General features: G+C 33.0%; 1 protein-coding gene across 1 annotated transcript in view; it reads right to left on the bottom strand.

The window, feature by feature from the left end:
• LOC124231814 (disintegrin and metalloproteinase domain-containing protein 18-like) overlaps positions 1–26066 on the bottom strand; it is a 255941-nt gene that overhangs the window by 78182 nt on the left and 151693 nt on the right. Inside the window, exons 9-12 of the mRNA XM_046648809.1 lie at positions 19715–19851; positions 16442–16625; positions 4142–4237; positions 1008–1206 (exon numbers count right to left, since the gene is read on the bottom strand). Of these exons, the coding sequence (XP_046504765.1) occupies positions 1008–1206; positions 4142–4237; positions 16442–16625; positions 19715–19851 (616 nt within the window). The remainder of the gene's footprint in view (positions 1–1007; positions 1207–4141; positions 4238–16441; positions 16626–19714; positions 19852–26066) is intronic.

The raw sequence follows: 26066 nt of genomic DNA, 5'->3' as shown, positions 1-26066 counted from the left end.
ATTCTCCTTAACAGATCTTACAGAGAGTATTAATTAATGTTATTTTTAAATGATGTATTAAACCTTGATCAAATGTTACAAATAATATTTTTAAATACAAATGAGCATTGAAAAAGAAAAACAAAGAAACAACCAAATAAGAAGTAGCATCCTGAAAACACAGCCCTGACCCATGATCTAGAAGATCATAGCTCTGCATCTCTGGGCGAATTTTGGTTAAATCACCCAATCTGAAAATTGTTATCAACGACAAGTTTCAAATAATTAGGAAGACAATATGAACCACATACCACGTCATTTGGCACAAACTATACTCATATACTGCTGGACAAATAACTGAAATTTCTTTTATATTACCTTTCCTCAATTAGCAAAGGATTATATTTGAATGCATTTCACTGAGTAATTTTGATCTATTCAAATTTAATTTAATTCTTCTAAAAATACAAAGTCATGTCAAGGAATTATGAATAATTCCTGCCTAAAAGCAAGCATATATGCATGAGTACTATTTGAATTACTCCCCAAAGCTGTTTAAAAAGCAAAACATAAAAATCCATTTTAATCAGTGGCTTATGACTACTGTTATCCCAGCAGTCCCTCAGTGAGGAAATATGATTATACCTAAACGAAATTCACTCTGAACTTTTAAATTCTGTGTCATTAAAATTAGATCATAAATCTGTGAAGTAAAAGAAAATTAAGTAAAATTTCAGAATCTGCTGACTTGCCATTCCAATCTGCACATAAATTGTGAGCCATAGACTTGGATTTTTGCACAGGTAACTAACTACCAAAACCAAAAATCAAACCATGAGAAAAGGAATGTAGAACGCTCTCCTGGAAAATCTCAAACACTCCTACAAAACTAAGCTTCTTAGTTCAAATTTAATCTTTACTGAGCTTGTGATTCAGGTTCTTCCACTTCTAGAGTTGTGTAATATGTATTATATCCACTTGAGGGATCCAAATTTAAGTAAAAAGACATATAAAAGAGAGATGAATACCTTTTCCAAATATCTGGGCACACTGGTTATCAGTAGTCTGGCATTGTCCATTATAACAATATGCAGTTCCAAACCTGCACAACTGGCCATTCAATGCATAAGTATCAGGAACACAATTACTAGAAGTTCCATTGCAGTACTCTGTAAAATCACACTCTTGATCAATACTTTTTCTACATGGAGTGCCGGCTACTGATATCTAGGAGGAAAAAGCAAAAGAAAATCAGGTTCTGTGAATGACTATCCTCAATTACTTACTGAAGAGATTTACTAAATAAAATGTGCCTGATTATTGATACTTGAGGGAATCACAGAGTTCCCATGGCTGTGAGCTCTCTGAAGGAAAAATTAGGAGCAGTATTCATTAAGAAGCCTGAAGAAAAGTAACTGTCTCAAAGACATTAAAGGATCCCTTCTGACAGAGGGTTTGCAACTGCTTTCTGTTCTACATTGGGAGGCCACATGACTCAATCAGCATTTGGAGGACGATTAAACAGATTAAATACATCTGTTCCTCAAAATCGAAGGAACATTGCCTGTACCTTTCCGTTCTACCCAGGAGCCAAACTGCCTGGTTTCAATCTCTTGCTTGGACTTTTACTAGCTTATGTGTGGGTGAGACACATAATCTCTCTGTTTTGCAGTTTCTTCATTTGTAAACTTTGGATACTGATCATTCTCTCATTGAGTTCTTTTTAGTATTAAACTGAATTATTGTAAATGTGCCTAGAGCAACATATGGTGAACAATGTACGTAATAGCTATCATCATGGTCATCATAATCGTCATCATTATATTTATTGTTATCCGAGAGCAGAAAGGCCTCCTTACATAGCTCAGATAAAGTACAGTGATTGTCACATTTTTATGGTCTGCTGACTAAATTGGCCATCCATTGCCTTCTGTGGTGAAGTTCACCACGTCCAAAGGCTGGCCCTTTATATGTATTGAAGTAACACACACACATACACACACACTTGACAATCCAGTTTGATTGAATTAATACTTAATAGATTGAGACAAGAGGAGTAATAAATGAAGTGGCACCTTAAAAGTGATGAAATAAAAAAAAATCCTTTCAATCTAGAATTCCATACCTTGTAAATATATATTTCAGAAATGAATGAGTAATAAAGACTTCCCTAGGCAAATAACAACTGAGAGAATTCATTTTTAGCAGATCTAAATTACAAGAAATAATAAAAGGAAGTCGTTAGGCACAAGGAATACAATACTAAGCAGAATCTACAAAAAGAAATAAAGAGAGCCAGAAATGGAATAAATGATGTTAATTATAAAATTCCTTTTTTGTTCTTATTTTACTTGCTCTAAAAGATAAAAGACATATAAAGCAAAAATAGTAACAATGTACTTTGTGTTTATAGCATACAGGAGCATTCTAAGATCCATTCACTGCACACGAAGTGGTATATTATGTAAAATCAGACTGATTAATCAAAAAATTGTAAGCTGTGGGGCAACCTGTAAAATGATTTTTGAAGTATAGATAATAAACCAAAAGCAGAGATAAAATGAAACCATATGTTGTATAGTTTTAGAGTTTACACATAGTTTGCCGAGCAACTGTAAGTCTGTAAATGGCTGGTGGCAATTCAAAACAGTAGAGCCACTTTGAAAAGCAGATTTTCAGTGTCCTATAAGGTTCCATATACATTTACTATATGACACAACAATCTCACTTGTAGGAATCTATCTAAGAGAAATAAGACTCTACATTCATACAAAATCTGCTTATGAATATTATTTTTGGCAGCTGTATTTTTGTCATCAAAAACAAAACATCCCAAATCTCCCTCAAATGGGGAAGGTATTAACAAACTGTGGTACATCCTTACAATGCTTGCAATACTATTCAGCAACAAAAGAGGAATGAACTAGTGATAAATACTACATGAATGAATCCCAAATGTATTTGCTAAGATGCCTAATTACAATGTTCACACATATTATGTGATTCGATTTATGTTATGTTTTCTCAAAAGCAAATTTACAGATGCACAAAACAGATCTGTAGTTACCAGGGTCTGTGGGTAGAGGGATGGATTGACGACAAAGAGGTACAGGGGGATTTTTTGAAAGTGGTGATAAAATCGCCTATCCCTTGATGCAGTGCTAGTTATAAGACTAAATATGATTGTCATAATACTCAGAAGTATTCACTAAAATAATTTTACTATAATAAATTATACCTTAATTGGAAATTTGGGAAAAAAGAATGTACGGAATATTTATGTGTATGTAATTTCCCAGAATTGTAATTATAAAATATTTGCATTATGGAACTTGCTTTCTTATCCAAACATATGTCTTGAAGATAATATCATATTAGTGCATATATATTTAGCCTACATTTATTAACTCTTGTACAATAATTTATGTAACCATTCCAATACCAATAAATATTATTTGCCTTTATGATTTGCTATTGCAAATAATTCTGTAACTAATATTCTTTCCTGAGCTTTCCATTCATGTGCAACATTCTAGGGTATATACATAAGAGAGAAACTCATGATAATCAATTAACTTGATAATTTACACTCTATTCAGAGATATGCAAATACTGCTCACCAAAGGGATTATAGCAATTCAAAATTCCACAAACACTATCCAAAAAAGATCTCTAGTGCCACTCCTTAGCCAATATCTAACATTGTTCTTTTCTAAGATTGCCATTTGGATGACTGCTCTATGATATTGTATTATTATTTTTATTTATATTTACCTTAATTACTGTAGACAATCAGTGTACACATTGAACAATTCTACTTTCATTGTTGTAGAGTTTTTTCAGTCGTTTGCCATTTGACTTTGATTTCCTTGGCAGTTGACAGTTGTTTGATATAGTAATGCATATGTTTGTTCTACTCTTTATCTGATAATTTAGAATATGGTAAACTGTAGTTTCAATGCAATAGAATAATCAGTACCAATCTGAGATGCCTTCTTTTTTTCATAGTAGTTTTCCTTATGTACTGGTGGGTTTTTACACACTCTCTATTTTGCTCCACTGAATTACTTCTATATTCCTTTTACCAATTCCACATTAATTTAATTAATATAGCCTTCATTATCGCAGTTCAATTTACTTTTCATAAATGGTGGAAACTTACCTCACATTTTGATGTACAGCATGGTCCAGAGCCACATTTTACTGACCCTTTCAGTTTACATGTGCTATAATCACAGCACTTCTTAAATTGACATTCCTGAAATTTCATAAGAAATATTATTCTAGTTTAACCACTTGATAATTAAGCTGTTTGTTAATCCTAACTTCTATTTAATACTCTCTTGTGTTCAACTTTTCAATTATACAATAATAGTTATATTCAATGAAGTTTTACTATTTTACTATTTCTAGAATACCCAAAGGCATATACAACTATAAGAACTAAATAAATAGCATGTAAAATAGCAAATAGTAATATTTATTACCTAAAACATTTCACAGTTAATTCATAAATTACCAAATATATCCTTGGGGAAAAAGTGTGATTTTTCAAGAGAAACTTTCCCCAATTGCCTTTTTAGTAATTTGTTTACTGAAGTTTCTGTTTGTGAATAAAGTTAGAGTTGGGCAATATATATAATAAAAATACATTTAGTATATTAATCCAGTTCCATGTTTTATTATAATGGAAATAAACATAAAAGGATTGTGTCAATACATATATATTTTTACAAGGTAAATGAGAGTCAACTGTTATTCAAATTAGGTGATATTTAAATAATGTTAACAAATCAACTATTGTTTTTATATAAATATATTGCATTTATACAATTATTTAATTTTTTATATTCTTAACATTTTTTAATCAAATCATTTCCCTTTACTCAAAAATCTAGTTTCAAAGATCTTTTCCTTTAATATGAAGGTGGGATTCTTCTTCATTTTTAATTTTCCTTTTGTTTCCACTTTTTCATGTGTTTATGTGAATAGATAAATAGATATGTATTTGCAAATATTCCCATCCTAGAAATAATATAGAAAATATAGAGTAAAAGTGGAAGTTGCAGGTAAACTCCACAGATTCCCCAGGGGCAATCACTTTGTATATTTCAGTGTGTAATGATTCAAAGTTCACTGTCATAATACAAGTGTATGTGTGTGTACATACATTCTGTCATGAACAGTGAATGAGAATGCTCTCCCAACCATGTTTATCAATGCTAATTGTGACCAGTTTAATTTGTAACAAGCTAATGGGGAAATAGTGTCTCATTTTTTCATTATCATTTCTCTGATTACTAGTGAGTTTGAGCATGAATTTGCATTTTGTACAATTTTATTTATGAATTAAATCATTTCTTTTGACCATTTTACATAGTGGGTTTTCTCCTCATTAAGTAGTAGGAACAGCTTTCATATAACATCCAGTTATGCTTTCACTCTTCTATGTGTATAACTTTGCAATCTGTCATTTGTCTTGTTAACGATTCTTGTCATTTTGTGTAATTTGTAACCTTCTTCTTCCTTTATGGCTGTTGGATTTTATGTCTCCTTATGAAGACCTCCATTATACCAAGATGATAAAATATTGTCAATAGTTTATTCTGATATTTTATTGCTTTTGAAAACTTAGAAATTTATTTTTTTCTGAAATGTATCCCTCTATATTTTGTGGAATATTTGCTCAGAAATTTGTTACTAGTCATTACATTTGTGAATACAGGAACAAACAAATGCACACACCTGCATTGCATGTGTGTGGGTGAGGGCATAAAACAGAGCTTCCACTTGTCTAAAATGGGGGGGGGATATTTATGAAGATATATATGTCAATGCGATTGCGCCAAAGACCACTTGGAACACATCTGTAGTTGAATAAGTTGGATTTATTACTAGTTTCATCAAAGGAGGACATACCATGGGGAGCTGTGGTACCTCTCAATAAGAAGGTGTAATTACAGGATCTGGGCTCACGTTAGGTGTCTAAGGGGAGAGTTTAAGGAATCTGTACTTTGCTAGATTAAATGCTGTCAGAAACTAGGGGTCCATCTATGACTGGGTATTTTAATAATTCTCATCTAGAAGAGGAAAGACTATACCCATGCTAACCTTGACACTGGTAAAGCAGCAGGAATCACTCCTATTAGCCAGGATAGGAGGTGTTTGGTCATTTCTGTGACTTGGACAACTTTCAAGTTTTACCTGTATTTGAACATAATTAAAGAGTGGCCTTGCTTTTTTTCTTCATTCATCTTGATTAAAGATATCGACCTTCTATGAAATTGTTCCTGTTCAACAGGAGAACACCGCAGCCCATCTGTGAGAGTCGAGTCAGCTCTTAGCAACTCCAAGGCCCAGCTGATATGATTAGGCCAGATCCTGCATCTCAGGGATGCTTCTCCCCTTCTCATCGGGAATGCACTGGATTTATATATAAACACTTGTGACATTAACTATTTCCATCCCAGAAATAAATTTTATATATAACTTTCACATATTTAGATTGTTAGATCACTTGATAGATATAAATGTTGATGAATAAATAGATACTGATATATAGATGTCAACTTTCATTTCTTAAACCAATGGCCCAATATCACAGGGAATGAAATTAAATAGCCTCATAGAATGTTTTGGTATTTTACAAGGCAAGATTTCCCCCAAATCAATTTTTTTAAAAAAATTTCTTTGTATTTTTCCTTCGTTCTCCTTAAGTAAACTTTCAAATAAACCTTCTAAGTAACATTATTATTCATGGAGTATTCTAAATACACCAGTCAATCCTTGCCCACTGATACAAACTATATATTATTATAAATATCATTAGACTACCCAGACATTCATTCAATCAACAAGCATCTGTTGAGCACCTAGCATGTACCAGACACTGTCCTATGTGCTGGTGATGTAGCAGTGAAGACACAGACTACCTATTCACTTTAATTTTCTGTATTGTTTGGGTTTTTGCCAATACTACCTTGTTTTAATCAGTGTGTATGTGGGTGTGCACATGTGTATTTAATTTGCTATGTATGACCATTGTTCCAAATTATTAAAATAGATGAACACACTTGGTTATACAGTGTTATGGTTTCTTTCTCAATCAGTTGTGGTAAGAATATGTTTTCTTCTTTGTTTAGTATAATAATCACATGAATAAATTTACTAAGTTTGCCTTCTTTGGGATAAACCTCAGATGGGCATATTTTCTTTTGATTATACTTATGGGTTTACTTGTTAATATTTATCATAGGAAACTTGCATCTATGTTTGTTACACTAGACTATTGTGTATGTGTGACTGAATCTTAAAGACTGCTAAAATTAGTTGAAAATTATATCTTTATTGTCTATCAACTATTTCAAATAGGAAGTTCTCAAAATGTGTTTGGTAGACCTCAGGGGCTCTCTAAGATGTTATTTTAATGTGAATATAGTGCAAGAGATGTCCAACAGACATTGGACTGTTGTGGATCTGTATACATACAAAGAAAGATTTTAAAAAAGCATTGGAAAATTTTTTTTAAAAAAGATATTTTTAGTGTGTCTATAAGGTCAAAATAATTTTATTAATAATAATTAGACTTTATTTGCCTTTTTTACTGTGCTGTCATTTGCACTGATCATGCAAAAGTAGTAGTGGATAATACAGCTGGTGCCCTGGTATGAATCAAGGCTAGTAGTCACCATCACGCACTCTAAAAAAAAAACCCAATTTCTTTTAAGAATGTCTGTAATGAAACCATAAAAATAATCACTAATTTGCTGAATTTTAATCCTTGGATACCCTTCTTTTAAAATTCTGTGTGACAAATGGAAAGTATGTATAAGCTCTTTTCATGCATACCCACAATATATTCTCAAGTAAAAGCCCTTATGTTATTGAGTTACAGATATAACTAGTCACATTTATCATGGAAAATAAGTTTTTATTTGAAAGTACAATAGACAGGAAAAGCCATGGTTACTCAGGCTTAGTTATCTGGCAGACATTTTCTTAAAAATGAAGTATGCCTGTTACTTCAAGGAAAATGAATTTGCTGCTACTGACATAATTCAATCCTTCAAATGAGTATTAGAATTTTGGAAAACTTTTATCCACCAACAGGAACTTTACGTTCCCATAACCTAAAGAACATTCCAATGATATTGGCAATAATATTAATAAATATGAAGTTTTGATATTTTATAATGAAATATGTAAACATTTAAAAAATTTTCATCATTCCGTGAACCAATATTTTCCAAATAACCAAGACATGATGTTACAAAATTATATATGGGGAAAAGGTCCATTTTAAGTGTAATATAAACTACTAGATTTTAATGTAGCGGGGTATAAAAATCCAATAAATTTGGCTTCAGATTTGACAAGGCAACTAGCTTTTAGGAAATTTTCGCTTGTCAAGTTTGGTGTGGTATCAAGGTAGAATATGCACAGTTTTCTGAAAGACTATTAAAATTTCCTCCCTTTTTCTAACTATGTATTTGTTTGAAGATGTATTTTCTTCCTACTGCAACTTTCTTCACATTACAATGGAATGAATGGAGAAGACGATTTGAGACTCTCGGTATCTTCAGTGAAACCCAGATATTGAAGAGATTTGCAAAAATGCAAAACAGTGCCACTGTTCTTAGCATATTTTATTTTGTTTAATAAAATGTGTTATTTTTATCAAAATATGTTATTTATATTAACATGTAGTGGATTTATTCTTTTTTCAAAATGAATTATTAAACAAAAATGTTTACATGTCTGTTTTATTTCTAACAGGTCAAATATAACTCAAAAATCAAAATCTTTTTTGAGTACTCAATAATTTTTAACAAGTGAAATTTCAAAAAGTTTGAGGATCTTTTTTTAAACAAATATGGATTATATCTTCGCTACTAGATTGTCACAAATACACTCAGGGAAAGAAATGTACCACTGATGCTTTAAATCTTCACTGTACTGTTTTGTATTTATTAACATTCAATTTTTCCATAGTAATGTAATATTGCTGACTTATGAGTTAATATTTTAAATTTACATTTCTTATAAAATCAGCAAATTTATGAAGACATTCTGATGTATTAATAAAATCTTAAATAAAATATTCTACACATCTCTAGCTGTATTCTCTTTATTATTCCACATTTTTTTATGTTTCCTTGGTTTTACATCAATAAGTATGCCAACGATTAGTCCACTGCTGTTTTCAGAGTCTCCAACACCATACACACATCTAATGCTTAGCTGGAAACATGCATGGGACTTAGCATATAGCTGTCTTTACAGGTAAGATTTATTAGAGCAACACTGCAAGAATATACAACTGGAGTAGTAAGGGAAAAACTCGTATCAGAAGTCTGGAGAAATACACACACAGGTGGTTTCTTCTTCCCAGGAGAAGACACACTGAGTGTGATCCTTTATCCAGCAGCAAAAAGGTGGTATTGCATGAAATGTTTTTGCCTCTGGAAGCCCATGTGAGGCTCAGCATTTTTATGTGGGTTTGGTCTTACAGACACCCTCTGTCCACATGGAGGGTCACAATCGCCAAAATCCTAGATACCCAGAAGGAAATCAGGTGTCCACCATAAACCATATTGTTCGTATAAACAGCCTAGAAGATGCAAGGCAACATTATCAGCTAGAGAACATTTCAAACAACATATTCCCAGATGCCAACCAAAGACCAACCCTGCAAGTAGGCCCTTCTAAAGACAGCAGCCCCAGGCCTGCTAAGTTAACTCTCTGGTTGAACAATTGCATTGATATTTTCACAGATTATAAAATTTCGAGTTTGCTCATACTGATTAAAAATGGCTATTTTGTTTATGATTTAAAATATTTTTTCTAATAACAGGACTGTGATGTTTACATCATTCTTTTAAAATAACACGTTTTCTAATAAATGTCTTTAAAAACAAAGAATTTCTCCTACTTAGTAGATGGATTTTCAGGAACAGTGTTTTTAGGTTAATAATTAGTTTCATTATGCTGTGAGAATGGGTCATACTTATTTTCAGATTTTCAGTTTCTGTAATTATTCCTCCATGGTCTAATGCATGACTGACTTTTAAAAATATCCCATGGAATTTAAAAAATTATGCATATTCCCTTTTGGTTATAAAATCCTTCAATATTAGACTATGCTTGCTAGTTATTGATTCTATATGTCATTTTATGATTAATTAGCTGTTTGTTAGCCTGAGAGAAGTAAATTAAAGCCTTATTAATCTTGCTATGTATGCATTTCCATGTATTTTATTTTATATATTTTAGAGATATCTCACTGGCCACATTGTTTAATATATTGCCCATCTTAATCAGTTTTATCTTTTTCAGTAGCAGCTATTGCTTAGTTCTTGTTTAATGCTGTTGGTTTAGAACTTGGCCTGGTTTCCTGTTAATATATCCATACACACAGCTTTTGTCATATATAAGTAAAGAAAATATCTTCTCTCCCATTGTGTGGTCTGCTCCCTCACTCTCTTAATGGTGTGTTCAATCGCTGACATTTTATTTTATCAAAATCCAAGTTAATTTTAGAAAATTATGAGATTTAGAAAAACTTTAAATTATATATTCTCCTATGTTTTCTGCTATTTGTTTTCCCTTTCACACATATATAAACAGTACATGTGGAATTAGGTTTTGTGTATTACTAGAATAGGTAAAGACCTTTTTCTTGTATACATTTAATTGTTTCAAAATCATTTCTTGCAAACACATTCTTTCCTCAGCATTCCTATGTCCTTTTTGTCACAAAATGGTGACAATGTGTTTGTGGGTCTGTTTCTAGATTTCATTCTGTTTGATTTGTATATGTGTCTGTCCATGCACAAACACCACACTGACTTAATCACTATAATTTTATACTGAATCTTGATGCCTGATAATTTCAGTGCATCAAATTTTTTCCTTTTCAAGAATACCTTGACTAATATTACACTTTTCATGTTTCCATTTGTTTTAAAACCAACTCGTCTATCTACACACACATGAACACGCACACACACACATACACAAATTCTTGTTAGCATATAGTTTGGGATTGCAACTGGGGATGATGAGTTTGGAAAAAAATGACGTTTCATCAATATGAATTCTTCTGATCTTAAAATATGGCATGTTCCTGAATTTATTAAGTACTTCCATAATTTCTCTTAGCAGTGCTTTGCAGTTTTCTATTTAGTGGTTTTGCACATATTTTAAGATACCTTCCTAAACATTTTATGTTTCTTGGTGCTATTATAATGCTATTATTTTAAAATTTTATTTTCTAATATTTGTTGCTGATATAAAGAAGTCTTTTGACTTTTGTGAATTGACTGACTATGTAAACAATGAAGTTACTAAATACACTTACACATACAAATTATAATTTATTTCTAGATTATTTGGGTTTTCATTGTACACAATAATATTATTATTAATGACAGTTAAATTTTGCCCTTCCAATTGTTAGACATTTTCTTGCTTTGTTTTGCTGGCTAGCTTACCACATTCAACATTAAGTGGATAAGATCCCACTAGGGCATCACTGCCTCCTTGCTGACCTCAGGGATAAAGACCATTATGTATGAAGTTAACTATAAGATTTTAAAGATACCCTGTCTTAAATATAGTGAGTTCCCTTCTATTCTCTGTTTACTAGAAGATTATTATCTATCCTCTGAGATAATCACTTTTTCTTTTATTCCTGAAATGAATTCCCACTAGTCAGGTACAATGTGTGTGTTTGTGTGTGTGTGTGCATCATTACACTCAATTTGTTAATCTTTTACTGAGGATTTTGTGTTCATGAGAAATACGGACATATATAAATCCATTTTTGAGATATTCTCATCAGATGTTTTTATCAAGATTATTTTATTCTTAAAAAATGAGTTAGGCCTTATTACCTTTTTTCTATATTCTAGAAAATGACATATAAAATTACTATAGTTTCTTAATTTACAAAAAAATCACCACTAGAGCCATTTGGCGTGGACTTTTCTTTGATGAGAAGTTTTGAAATTATAGATATGATTCCTTAATATGTATAAAGCTATTCACATTTTATGTCTATTCGTGTTGGTTTTTGTAAATGCTATTTTTCAAGGAATTTGTCCATTTTACCTATGTTGTTAAATTCATTAGTATAATGTTTGTGATATCATCTTATTATTTTAGTGGCATATTATATAAGATCTATAGTGATGTTCTATCTTTACTGTTATTGTTGAATTTTTTTCTTTACTAGTGTTAGTAGGGGCTTACCCATTTAATTAACTTATTTATACAAAGAACTTACATTTGGTTGCAGGATGATTGGCTACAGAATCTATGCTAATGATGATGATGTTTTGGGTCTTCTGATGTCAGCAGTACTGTTAGTACAGATTCTGCATCCAATCATTTTGTAATGATCTTGGCTTTCATTTCATTTCATTTTCACATAGTTCAAATTACTCTCTACTTTCCTTTTTGATTGCTTCTTCCAGGATATGTTACTCCTTCTTAATTTTTATCTTGGTAGTTTTGAATGTTTCCACTTGGCTTTTCCTATTTTTATAGCTTTTACTCCATAGGTTGGGGGAACAGTGTGAGGGTCTGTCAATTTTTAAGTATCTCGTCACAATGTGTCACCAAAGAACTAGCAAAACGACCACAAGTTAGGACAATGAGTCCATTGGACTTATTGTAAGATGGATTTTTTTAAGGACTTAGGGTATCATCTGAATTCTCTATACCCCTACTCTACCCATGATGGTGTTTTGGGTCCTCTTATGCGAGCACCACGAGCAAAGATTCTATACTAAATCATTCTACAATGATCCGGGTATTCCCCTTTCTCCAGCGTACAGTTTTTCTAGTTAATAGCTGTAGGTCACTTTGTGGGGGAATGATTGAGGGAATTGCTACTTTATATTCTTACTGGGGCATTGTGAGGTCTCGTCCTCTACTTGAACAATGAGCTCTGGCTCTGAGACTGTCTTGGATCAGGAAATTTAGCAAGGTATTGTGAATTTCCACTTGTAGTAATTGACACTGGTCCTCTGCTCATCTCTTCTTAATTTTTAGTTATATGCATCAAGCAATATCATCATCGACTACCCAGATCTCTCTTAACCATTCCGTATAAACCCATGCAGGCAAAATCACTAGTTGTCATCTATGCATCTCTTCTGAATTACATCCACCTTGACTGTTATGATTAAGTGCTGCCACTTGGCCTCTGACATTTTGGAATTCAATTATCCCTAGTGACACCAGGATGCCCAACTCCATAATGGCACTTTCAACCATAAACTCTAGCCTATGGAAGAAAGCTGCCACTGAGATTTTAAATAATGTTAAGACCTCCTCATTGCTTTAGCATGAGGGCATTTCCTCATTGCTTTAGCAAAAGGAGTGTTCTCTGGGCCACCCAAATAATTGGATGCTGGATTTTTTATTCTTATTTTCTATTATAATATGACCACCACTCTGAACTTTTTGACTTCCTTTCATATTACTTTGTTAAAGTAGTTCTGGCATATCTACCTCATTTATCATAGGCCAGATTGTTTCCAATCTTCAGTGATCCACCCAGCAGCAAATCAAGACTCGCCTAGGGTTTCTTTGCCAAGGTATTAAATCTTCATTCACCAGAGAGCTTCCCCTATCAACAAATACACTATCAAGGCCTACACTTTAATATCTTGGAGTCAACATCTTTAACATCCACTCCTGGAATGTTCTCCATGGTCTTGTCCATACATATTAGCAAATTCTACAAATTTTACAAAATAATCTCTTTAGTCCAACAGCAGAGAGTACTTCCTCACTTGGGCTAGAACCAATGAGAGAAGGCAGGGACAGATCTGGAGAAGATGAAGCATCATCTTGTGAGATATCCATCTCATGTAATGTCTCTGCACGGTCCAGGCAATGTGAGGCTGTTCTCATCCATCCTGGGGATAGCAGTCACTTCACAGCTAAGGGGGTTCTAAGGAAATATGAAGGTTTAAGTCTCTAAAGTGCATCTATTCAAATGTCTCAAACCCAGAAATGTGTACATTTTACCATCTGGCCAGGAAGAAATCCACTTGCAGAATCTTATCCTGAGGGTTTGCTTCCTATGGTAACTTTTGGTACCAGCTGATGTGGTTTCAGTTACCCCAGAAACAGACTGAACCGTGAATGCATATGAGTAATTTATTTGGAAGATGTATTAGTTCCCTATTGATGCTGTCACAAATTACCATAAACTCAGCAACTTAAAATAACACAAATCAGTTATTTCATAGTTTCTATGGGTCAGAAGTTCAGATAGGTAAACTAGACTTGGTCATCTGCTTACAGTCTCACAAGGATAAAATCAAGGTGTCAGTAGAGCCATGTTCCTTATTGGAGGCTCCTGGAAAGAATCCACCTCAAGGCTCATTCAGGTTGTTGGTCCTGTTGTTACAAGACTGAGGTTCCTGTTTCCTCCGCAGCTGTCAGACAAGGGCTTGTCTTTTCTCCTAGAAATTATCAGCATTCCTTCTTGTGCTTCCATGTGTCTTCCTCCAGCAACAACAGGTTGAGTCCCTCTCACCCTCCAAGTCTTTGTGATTGTCCTTCTGCCACATCTTTCTGACTTCACCTGAAGAACGTTCTCTGTTTTTAAGGGCTCATGTGACTAGACTGGGCCTACTCAGATAACCCAGGATAATGTCCCTATCTCAAGATACATAATCTTATTTACTTCTTCAAAGTAACTTCTGCCATGTAATATAACATATCCACAAGTTCCAGGGATTCCAGAGTGAGGAAATCTTTAGAAGTTCCATTCTGCCTATCACCAAAGCACTGGTGTGGGAATGTGGATGTTAGGGAAGAGAAGCAAGCCAATGCGTGTGGGTTTGTGAGCAAGTTACTGGTCTTGTAAGGTAAAGCTATTTCCCACAAGTACCTCTGGGAAATGATATAGAATAGGGGACAGCAAAAATTTTCTGTAAAGGATGAAACAGCAAATATTTCCAGCTTTGCTGAAATGGTGCACCATATGGTCTTTGTTGCAACAGTTCAATTTTGCCTTGGTAGCACAAAAGCAGTTATAGACAATATGCAAACATATGGGCATGGCTGCATTCCAGTAAAGTTCCATTTACAAAAATACATGGCAGCTGAATTTGGCACAAACTGACCACAGTTTGCATAACTCTGATGTAAAGCATGCTTCATAGAATTTCCTCATAAGGAGCAAGGAATCTGGGGCATCTATCCACCAACTACCCATCATAATTATCTGAGGGCTGATCATTAGTCCTGTGCACATTTAACCCACCCTACTAATGGCTGAGCATGCTACTGAGGCCAGAAGAACTCCAATAGAAAGTACTTGATTGAAAGTACAATACTTGAAGCAAAAATACTCTACAGGAACAATCAATGCCCAGGAGATACTGGTAGGGCACTGAAAATATCTCATATAAGTGTCAATCTTCCTAGAGCCTGCAGGTATGGAAGCTCACAACGTACAGACCTAGCCCAAGATTATATTGTTTTATTCTAATCTTCATTAAAAGTAACCAGAGTTTTTGGTAGGTAATTGGCACCGTATTTAGGGGTAGATGAATGCAAGAAAACATAGTACCACTTATCAGAAAACTAAGATGATACTGGAAAATCTGAGATAATTGGAAAATCTGCATACATATACAAACGCACAGATATATATATGTGTGTGTATGTGTATAGACATATATGTGTATATATATAAAATTTGGGGTAATGGCACATAATTAAGAGAACTTGTAGGGATTTAATGTTATGTAAACAAGTGGTAGTCAGCTTTTGTAGGTGGATAAGAAATTCATGTAACTGCTGGGGGAGTAATCACGAAGAAACTCTATTTTATTTAAATGGACGGAAGTTGTTAAATATTATGCAATGGTGATGTAACAATAGAAGAAATATGTGATCCCAGCTGTTGAGAAGAGTATATGTTGAATATTTGGTCGATGGAACTACAGTAGACTACATACCTATATTTAGAAATGAGCAACAGAACAAATTTTAATCATCCTGAAACTTGGAAATGTAGAAATGTTTGAGAATGATTAAGAAAAACCCATTATAATGTTTCAATATTCTTGAAACCACAAGAGGTAGGGAAAAATTTGGTCCAAATTGAGAATTTTGTAGAGAAAACAGAGACTGAGTTCATATGAGTCAGGAAATAAGTTGTGGATTAAAAGAAATTCATTTAGTCTACTGTATATTCAAAATCGCTCCCCAGGAATAACTGGGAACTGTGTGTGCCAACCAAGCTTTCATGACTCAATTGTCTTTTCAATTGAAGAGGTGTGGGAAAGTGATTCATACATCTTAACTTATCCTCATTTTAATATCTCACTTCTATATTGAAGACAGAGTTGCATACAGTATTCCATGTATACCAAGACAACCTCTTATTAGAAACACAAGAAGTTATGCTCAAATATCAATCTTCATTACTCACCTCTTCGCTGCCACAGTCACATTCTTCATTAGGTTCCAAAATCCCATTACCACACACTGATTGATTTTGGTATAATGGTTGCAAATTTGAAAAGTTCTGAAGACATTTAGCCTCAGATTTTGAAACAAAATATCTATAGTCATGCATGCTACAGTTGCTAAAAATCTTTATACCACTGGAACCCCTAAAATGAAATAATATTCCTCAGATAAATAAACTTGGCTAACAAAGCCACATCTAAATAACGATCCATATTTAACAATACGAATTGCAAGATGGCTCAAATAAAAAACTTGTACCTTAGCAGAGATGAAGTCAACCATGATTAAATGTCAATTTATCATTGCTTATCTTTAACATTCTTTTTTTAAAAATTGGCACTGAAAATGTATCTTTTCAGGACAGCAATAAGGTGAAATGGTTAAATCTATCTATTTATCTATCATCATCTTTCTCTCTACCTAACATCTTCTTCTCTCACATATCCAAAGCGTCTTTCTCACATTTCAGTCAGATGTCTGTTCAAATGTCACTTTCTAAAGACATCTCTCTTGACAACATTATCTGGAATTGTGTCCCCTCGTACCTTCTCCTTCTGCTTTCAATATTTATTATTTTATATAGCATTTTTGCATAATGTAAAAATAAGCTTCTTTATTTGTATTTGTAAGTTTATTTTTATTTGACCTAAAGTTTGTAATAAAATTTCAATTCCATGAAGGTCTTCATTTTCATGTTCACAGCTATATTTCCAGTGGAATGTCTAATAGATGTCCAATAGACATTTCAAATATACTATGTACAATATTGAACCGATCTTCCCAACCAAACCTGCTCCATCCACTGTTCTCAGTTTCTGGCAACTCTGTTCTTCTGGTTGCTCAAGTTGATAACACTGGTGTGATCCTAGACTCTTTTCTCTCTCACAGCCTATACCGATACACACACACACACATGAATATAACATATCCAATTAAAATTTTATATTTATTCTATGTTGAAATGATAATATTTTGGATGTATGAGGTTAAATAAAATTATTATTAAAATACATTACTTTGGGGCTGGCCCCGTGGCACAGTGGTTAAATTCAGTGCACTCTACTTTGGCAGCCCGGGTTCATAGGTTTGGATCCCAGGCACAGACCTACACCACTCATCAGCCATGCTGTGGCAGCAACCCACATATAAAATGGAAGAAGACTGGCACAGATGTTAGCTCAGGGCTAATCTTCCTCAGGAAAAAAAATATATATATACATACTTATATATATAATTGCAATTAATTTCATCTGATTCTTTTAATTTTTTAATGCAACTACTAGAAAATTTAAAGCTACATATGTGGCTCTCACTTTTTTCTATTGCACAGTGCCACTCTAAGCAATCATGTCTGAACTACTAATACCTAAAAAGCTCTATCTGAGATGACAGAGGTGGGTTGTCTCCTGAGCCTCCAAGAAAAAAAATGCATGACTGGTAAGGTTTTGGAATTGGAAGAGTGTGAGAAAAAAGAGAAATGCTTTAGCTTTTACTGACATAGTCATTTGTAATGGGATAAACAGGGTAAAGTGGGAGGAATATCACAACGAATAATCCTTTTTAAGGAAATTTCTCTATTACTTTTAACTACTTTGTTTTAAAAGGAGGCAGTGCTCCTCTGCTTTTGCATGCCACTCTCATACAAAAACCTAAAAACTTTGAGCAACAATATCTTTTCACACAAAATTAGACAGGGACTCATGTTATTTTCTACTTGGACCACATGATTTTTTAGTGAAGATTAAAATAATTAATTAGAACTTGGAAATTTTGTATAAGCTGGGTACAAAGCAATTTTTCTTTAAGTCCCTGCTTAAAAGACATCCATGGCAAGGAAGAAATGAATGTGTTAGCTGTATATGGTATACACAGTGTGGGATAAGACAAAACTGAAATAATTATTTTCAGAGAACACAGCTTCCCTTGCAGCCCTAACTCTTTCTGAGTCCCACGGACGTTGACTTGGGAAAATCTCAACTGTCCACTTTCTTTGAAGATGCATGTCAGTAGCTGTAATTAAATGGACCAAAATAAGCATGTTGTTTGAATTCATACGAAATTTATAATTACACATTCTAAGTATGTTTTCAAAAAAGCCCAATAATCCTATAACATTTCCTAAGTCACTTCTAATTTCCAGTCTCCAAGGCAAGTGTTTCACATCTCTATCAAAGCTCTTATACCCCTTGCTCTCAGCTTCCCATCAGAAGAAACTGTCCTCATCTTTAACCTATAGTAACCAAACTAACAACCACACTACTACTATTTACTCTCCTAACATCCTATCACAATAATTGGAAATACTTAGCTCTAATAAGAGCCAGCCCCTCTATTTATGCACTACATCCTAACCTCTCTAATTTATTCAATGATTTTTCTGTTGTCTTCATTATATAAAACATCATCTTTTCACCCTCATCTCTCTATTTCTATCAGTCTATAGATAATACGTAGTGTCTCCCATCAATAAAGTCCTTCCTTTGATCATAAATTCCTCAAAAAAATTCCACACTCCTCAAAATGTTGTGTTTATTTACCATCTCCATTTTCTCACATCCTGTAGAGTTTATTAAGTTCCTTAAGAAATAATCTGAAATATCGATTGAGATTGTACTAAATTTATAAACCCTCTGGAAAAATTAACAATTTTATAAGATGTCATCTATTTTCTTAATGCTGGTATACACATAGCAATGTTTTCTAGATTGATCATCATAATGAATTTCTTTATGCTATTGTTCTTCTAATTTGTACTGATTCCGTTGATTTACATAAGTAGTCAATAATAATACCTGCAAGTAAAGATATATTTTTCCTCTTCAAATCCTTCTTCCTTTTGCTTTCCCTCAAAAAACTAGCCAAGGTCACCAGTACTGTGTTATATTATTAAGGGTGAATTTAGACATCTTTGCCTTGAGCAACAAATATTATAACAACTAAAACAACAATAGCATCATATGTTTATACAATGTACATAGTCTCATAAATCTTAAAATTTTCCTTCTATTTTTCTGAGTATTTCTTAATCATGGGATTTATCATTTTCTGGAGTCTTGCATCACTTAGACAAATTTGTTAGTGTGGTATCTATTCATATAGATACCATATAGATATAGCACAAAATACCAGTCCAATTTTTGATGTGGAGTTGAATATAAAGAATTCATCACGTCTTATAAACAACCTCACAAATATATATATGAAATTAATTTAGAAGAAAAAAATGCCTTACACTGCTTCAGGATTCATGATGCATGTAGCTCTTAGACAAGAACACTTATTGTTGTCATTGTATGTTAATCCTATTTTAAGGCCAAGTAGTTGAGCTATAATAACTGAAAAACCCTCCAAAGTTATTGCATCTGGGTACTAAAATAAACAATATTGAAGAGAAAACCATTATATAAGAAGAAAACAAAAGCAAGTAATAAAATAAAACATTTTTATTCCTATGAAATTTTATATTTTAATGCTTTTGCGTTAAGCATATTTTGCAATACTTTATTTTGATGTGTCATTGACATGAATATCCATACTAGTTAGTCAATTAAGATGCATGAAAAATGTAAAAAACAATCAAACTACCAATATTCTCTGGTTTAAAATTTGGCATGCCCCAATTCTATAGCCTTAAACACACTTAGTATTTCTGAAATCAATATAAAATACATTTATTTAACTTTCTCATTAAATCAATTCATCCAATTAACAAATATTAATTCATTATATGCTTGTGTCAGGCACTATGAGAGAAGATGGGAATATAGTGGCATGCATGAAAGAAATGGACTTTGCCCATACCTGGAACTTATATAACAGAAGGAGAGAAAGAAAATAAACAGGAAATTTACAATGAACTTACCAACTATAAAGAGATCATGACAAATGCTCTGAATAATATGAAGTACAACAACAGAGAACTTTGAGGAAAGGTGTAACTATTTAGATAAGTTAGTTAGAAAAACTTACTTGTAGAATTGATATTCAGGCTGAGATACAAAGTTTGGGAAATGACCCAGCCATATGAATTAAGGGTAAGTGCTTGTATGGGAACCTGTTCAGAGGTTATAGTATAACAAGTGAAGTGAAGAAATGACAAAAGTTAGAGATATAGAAAAAGCCATGATAAAGAAATTTGGGGGGCCGGCCCTGTGGCCAAGGGGTTAAGTTCGTGCACTTTGCTTTGGCGGCCCATGGTTTTCTGCTTTGGATGCTGGGCGTGGACATGGCACCACTCATCAGGCTATGTTGAGGCGGCATCCCACGTGCCAAGACTAGAAGGATGCACAACTAAAATATACAACTATGTACTGGGGGGATTTGGGGAGAAAAAGCAGAAAAAAAAAAGATTGGCAACAGTTCTTAGCTCAGGTGCCAATCTTAAAAAAAATAAAAATAAATAAATTTGGAATGATAAGTTATTTAAAAAAAGGTTGGTGGCAGTGCAGAATGGCATTTCATATTATTTAACTTTGATGAATAAATTGTGATACTTTCCTTATCCCTTTAATCATTATAAGCAGAATTCTGAGAACGTCTCTATTTTTTTACATCAATTGAAATTTACAGTGAGAAAAATTTAAGCAATTCATAGCTAAAAGAAAAAAAGATTGTGTGTATGTGTATGCATGTGTATGAATGAAAATGGAATATTATCTAGCAATATGGAAAAATGAGTTAATAGATATCGTCTCCTGTTATCCTCTAAGAGCTAAGCTTGCAAGACAGGGAAAATCCAAGTATCAGAATTTGAAAGGAGGTTAAAGCCAGAGCAGATATCATGAGAGATGATATCTGGCTGTCGAAAATGTAGGAACAAGAAGCTGGACTTTTAATACCAGCTAAGAGAAAGGAGACATAGTCTTGGACTTCTCCAATTATATAGTTGAAAATAAATCCCCTGTATAAAGTCATGCAACAGAATAAAACAACTCCCTAGTTATACTGTGCAGGAAAAGAAGTCATACAAAATATTAACAACAGGAATAAAAAAGAAGACATCACTACAGATCCTGCCTATTAAAAAGACCTATAATGTGCAACAGGATAAAGCTGAACCCCTCTCTTACACCACTTACAAAAATTAATTTGAAACGGATCAAAGACTTAAACATAAGACCTGAAACTGTAAAATTTTTAGAAGAAAGCATAAGTGAAAAGCCTCTTGACATTGGCCATGGCAATGATTTTTTGGATTTCACACAAAAAGAAAAGGCAACAAAACCAAAAATAAGCAAGTGAGAGACTACATCAAACTAAACTGTTTCTGCACATGAAACAATTAACAAAATGAAAGGCAAGCTATGGAATGGGAGAAGATATTTGCAAACCATATATCTGATAAGTGGTTATATCAAAAATATGTAAGGAATACTGAACTCACTAGCAAAAAAAACCAAACCCAAATAACTCAATTAAAACATAGACAAAGGACCTGAATACACATTTTTCCAAAGAATATATACAAATGGCCAAAAGGTATATGAAAATATGCTCAACACTGCTTATCACCATGAAATGCAAATTAAAACCACAATGAGCTATCACCTCACAATAGGTAGGATGGCTATTATCAAAAAGACAAAGAGATAACAAATGTTGGTGAGGACGTGGAGAAAAGGGAATCCTGGTATACTGTTGGTGGGAATGTAAACTGGTACAGCCATTATGGAAAATAATATGGAGGTTCCTCAAAAATTAAAAATAGAACTACCAGGGCTGTCCCCATGGCAGAGTGGTTAAGTTAGCATGCTCTCCTTCAGCGGCCCGGGGTTCACCGGTTCAGATCCTGGTTGCAGATCTACACACCACTCATCAAGCCATGCTGTGGTGGCATCCCACATAAAAGAATTAGAATGACTTACAACTAGGATATACAACTATATACTTGTGCTTTGAGAGGGAATAAGAGGATGATTGGCAAAAGAGCAAAAGATGTTCGCTCAGGGCCAATCTTCCTCATTAGAAAAAAAGCAAAAAAAATTAGAGCTACCATATGACCCAGCAATCCCACTTCTGGGTATATATCCAAAGGAAATAAAATCAAACAAACAAAAACAGAATGTCTCATCAAAGAAATAGATAATAGAAATAAGAAGCAAATGAAAATTTTAGAACAGAAAAATACAATAATCTAAAAAATAAAACCCCACTAGATGGACTTAGTAACAAAATGGAGACGTCAGAGGAGAGAATCAGTGAACTTAAAGATTGATTAATATAAATTATCCAATATGAACAACAGAGAGAAAATAATTTTAAAAAATTAACAGAGATACAGGAAGCAGTGAGACAATAACAAAAAAATCTAAAATTAATGTCATTAGTGTCCCAGAAGAGAAAAAAGAGAGTAGAGCTGAAAAATATTTGAAGGAAAACAGCTGAAAAGTTCCCAAATTCTGCAAAAGACATAAATCTACATATTTAATAGGCTCACAAAACTTCTAACAGAACAAACTCTAAGTAATTCATGGCCAGACATATCATAATTAAATATAGCTGGAGAAAAAATTTAAATGTCTTGAAATCAGCCAAAGAAAAACAACACACTGCTTATAGGGGAAGAACGGTTCATATGACAAGAGAATTTCTCAACAGAAATAATGGCATACAGAGGATGTAGCACAATATTTTTCACGTGCTGAAATAAAAGAAGTGTTAAGCCACAGCTTTCATCCAGCAAAAATATCCTTCAAGAATGAAGAAGAAAAGGCATTCTAAAGTGAAGGAAAATTAAGAGACTATGTTGCCAGTCGCCCCGCTTTAAAAGAATGACTAAAGAAAGTTCTTCAGACAGAAAGGAAAAGATAATACAAGAAAACTTGTAGCATCAGGAATGAAAAAAAGGAACAGAAAGGGCACATATACGGAAAATAGACTATTCTTCTCCACTTGAGTATTTTAATAATTATGTTGCATATTTGAAAACAAAAAGTATAATTTTGAGTGACACAGTTCTAAATGTATTTAGAAGTAATATTTAAGTAAACTGAACCATAAAATTCCCTATTTTATAGTTATATGATATGATTTGGGACCTAAAAGATGGTGTTAACATTTCTACATTCTACTTGAAGTGGTAAATTGTTTATAAACACACCTGTTTGTGTGTGTAGTTGTGTGTATGTGTGTGTTTAATCTCACTACAGAAAACACTAAAAATGTTTACCAAAGAGAAACACTGAAAAACACTAAAAATTAGAGGTTGACAGTTTCTATAAAAAGGAAATATTTTAGGCTTTGTGGACCATGTAGTCTCTGTCATGAATATAAATTCTGATGTGGCAGGAAAGAAGTCACAGACATTAGGTAAATGAATGGATGTAGCTCTGTTCCTATAGAACTTTATTTACAATACAGGTGGTAGGCCAGATTTAGCTTATAGGTCATGTTTGCTGATGTCCACTATGGATAAATCAAAATGGAATACCAAAAGAATGTTCCAGTAACTCAGAAGAAAGCTGGAAATTGCAACACAGGACAAAAAAACCAGAAAGATAAAACAGAAAACAAATACTAAAGTGACAGTCTCAAATACCAACATATCAACAATTACGTTGAATGCAAGCTGTCTAAACATACCAATTAAAAGCCACAGATTGATAAAATGCAGAGGAAAAAAACATGACCCAACTATATGCTGATTACGACAGTCTCACATAAAATATAAAGATAAAAATAAGTTAAGAAAAAAGATATAACATGCAAACATTTATCACAAGAGAGCTGTGGAAGGCTATATTCACAACAGATGGAGTAAACTTCAAATAAAACATTATCATGGGCAAAGGATATAATAATAATAACAAAAAGATTCAATGTACCACAAGACATAACAATCTCAAATGTTTAGACACCAAACAATTGAGCTGTGAAAAATATGAAGCAAAACCTGACACAATTGAAAGAATAAATACACAAATACATAATTTACTTGAATTAATCAAAAGAAACACTAGACAAAAAATAAGAAATTGTTTACAAGACATGATCAACAACCATAAAACAATGTCTATAAACTGGCATTTATAAAACACTCAACTACAACATAATATACATTTTTTCATGTTCACATTGAGTATTCACCAAGAGAGACCATATCCCATTCAACAAAACAAAACTTAACAACTATAAAAGAATTGAACATACATTCTCTGATCATAGAAGAATCAAGCTATAGTAAATAATATAAAGATGACAGGAAAATCTCCAAATACATGGGACATAGATATTAAACAAGGTTTTGAAACAATTTATGGTCAAAAAGAAAGTTCTTTCTATTTATCTATTTATTTATCTATACCTATTATCTATCTATCCATCTATCTATCTATCTATAGTATCAACTCTTACCTTCCCATTCAACATAGTGTTGGAAGTACTAGTCAATACAATAGGCAATAAAAGGCACACATATTAGAAAGGAAAAAACAAAATTGTCCCTATTTGCAGAAGACATGATTATCCATGAAGAAAATCTAAGGATTTATTAAAAATAAAAACTCATAGAATTAAAATGTGAGTTTAGAAAGGAAGCAGGTTCCAAGTTCAACAAACAAAAATCAATCATATTTCTATATATCAGCACTGAACAATTAAAAACACAATACTATTTACAATTTTTCCTAAAGAGTAAAAATATTTAGGTCTATGTATTAGTTTGCTAGAGCTGCTGTAACAAAATACCACAAACTAGACAGTTTAAACAACAGTAATTTATTTCCTCACAATTCTGCAGACTAGTAGTCCCAGATAAAGATACTGGTATAGGTGGTTTCTTCTAAGGCCTTTCTCCTTGGGTTATAGATGACCATCTTATTCTGATGTCTTCACATGGTCTGTTCTCAGTGTGTGTCTGTGTCCTAATGTCTTATAAGAACATCAGTCATATTGGATTAGGGTCCCCTCATATGACCTCATTTTACTTTAATTACCTCTTTAAAGGCCATATCTCCAAAATACAGTTACAGTCTGATGTACTGGCCATGGGATTGTGACATGTTAATTTGAGGGGAATACCATTCAGTTCATAATAGTATAAATGAAACAAAATATGTACAGAAATTATATGCTGAAAATTAGAAAGTATTGAAGAAATAAATCTAAAAGACCAAAAGAAATGGAGAAATGTAGCACATTCATGGTTTAAAAAACACAACAAAGCAAAGATGTCAGTTCTTCCCAGACTGATCTATAGGTTTAATGCAATACCTATCAAAACACCACCATGTTTTGTAAAAACTAATTCTGAAGTTCAAACGGAAAGGCACAGAAATTAGAATGGTGAAAAAATTTTGAAAAAGAATAAATTTTCCCAACTTTAAGCCTTATCATATATTTAAAGTAATCAAAGCAATGTAATTTTGGAAAGAGAAGATAAATACACCAATGGAACAGATAAGAAAGTCCAGAAATAGACCCAGACAATATGACCAACTGACTTTTGACAATGTTGCAAAATCAATTTAATGCAGAAAAGATAGTCTTTTCAACAAATGATGTTAGAACAATTGGAAATCCATAGCTAAAAAACAAAACTTCCTAAATAATGAACAACTTAAATCTCACTCCTTACATAATTATTA

The sequence above is a fragment of the Equus quagga genome, chromosome 22 (genome assembly GCF_021613505.1).
Source record: "Equus quagga isolate Etosha38 chromosome 22, UCLA_HA_Equagga_1.0, whole genome shotgun sequence".
Lineage (NCBI taxonomy): Eukaryota > Metazoa > Chordata > Mammalia > Perissodactyla > Equidae > Equus > Equus quagga.
This window is presented reverse-complemented; position numbering and strand designations above follow the sequence as displayed.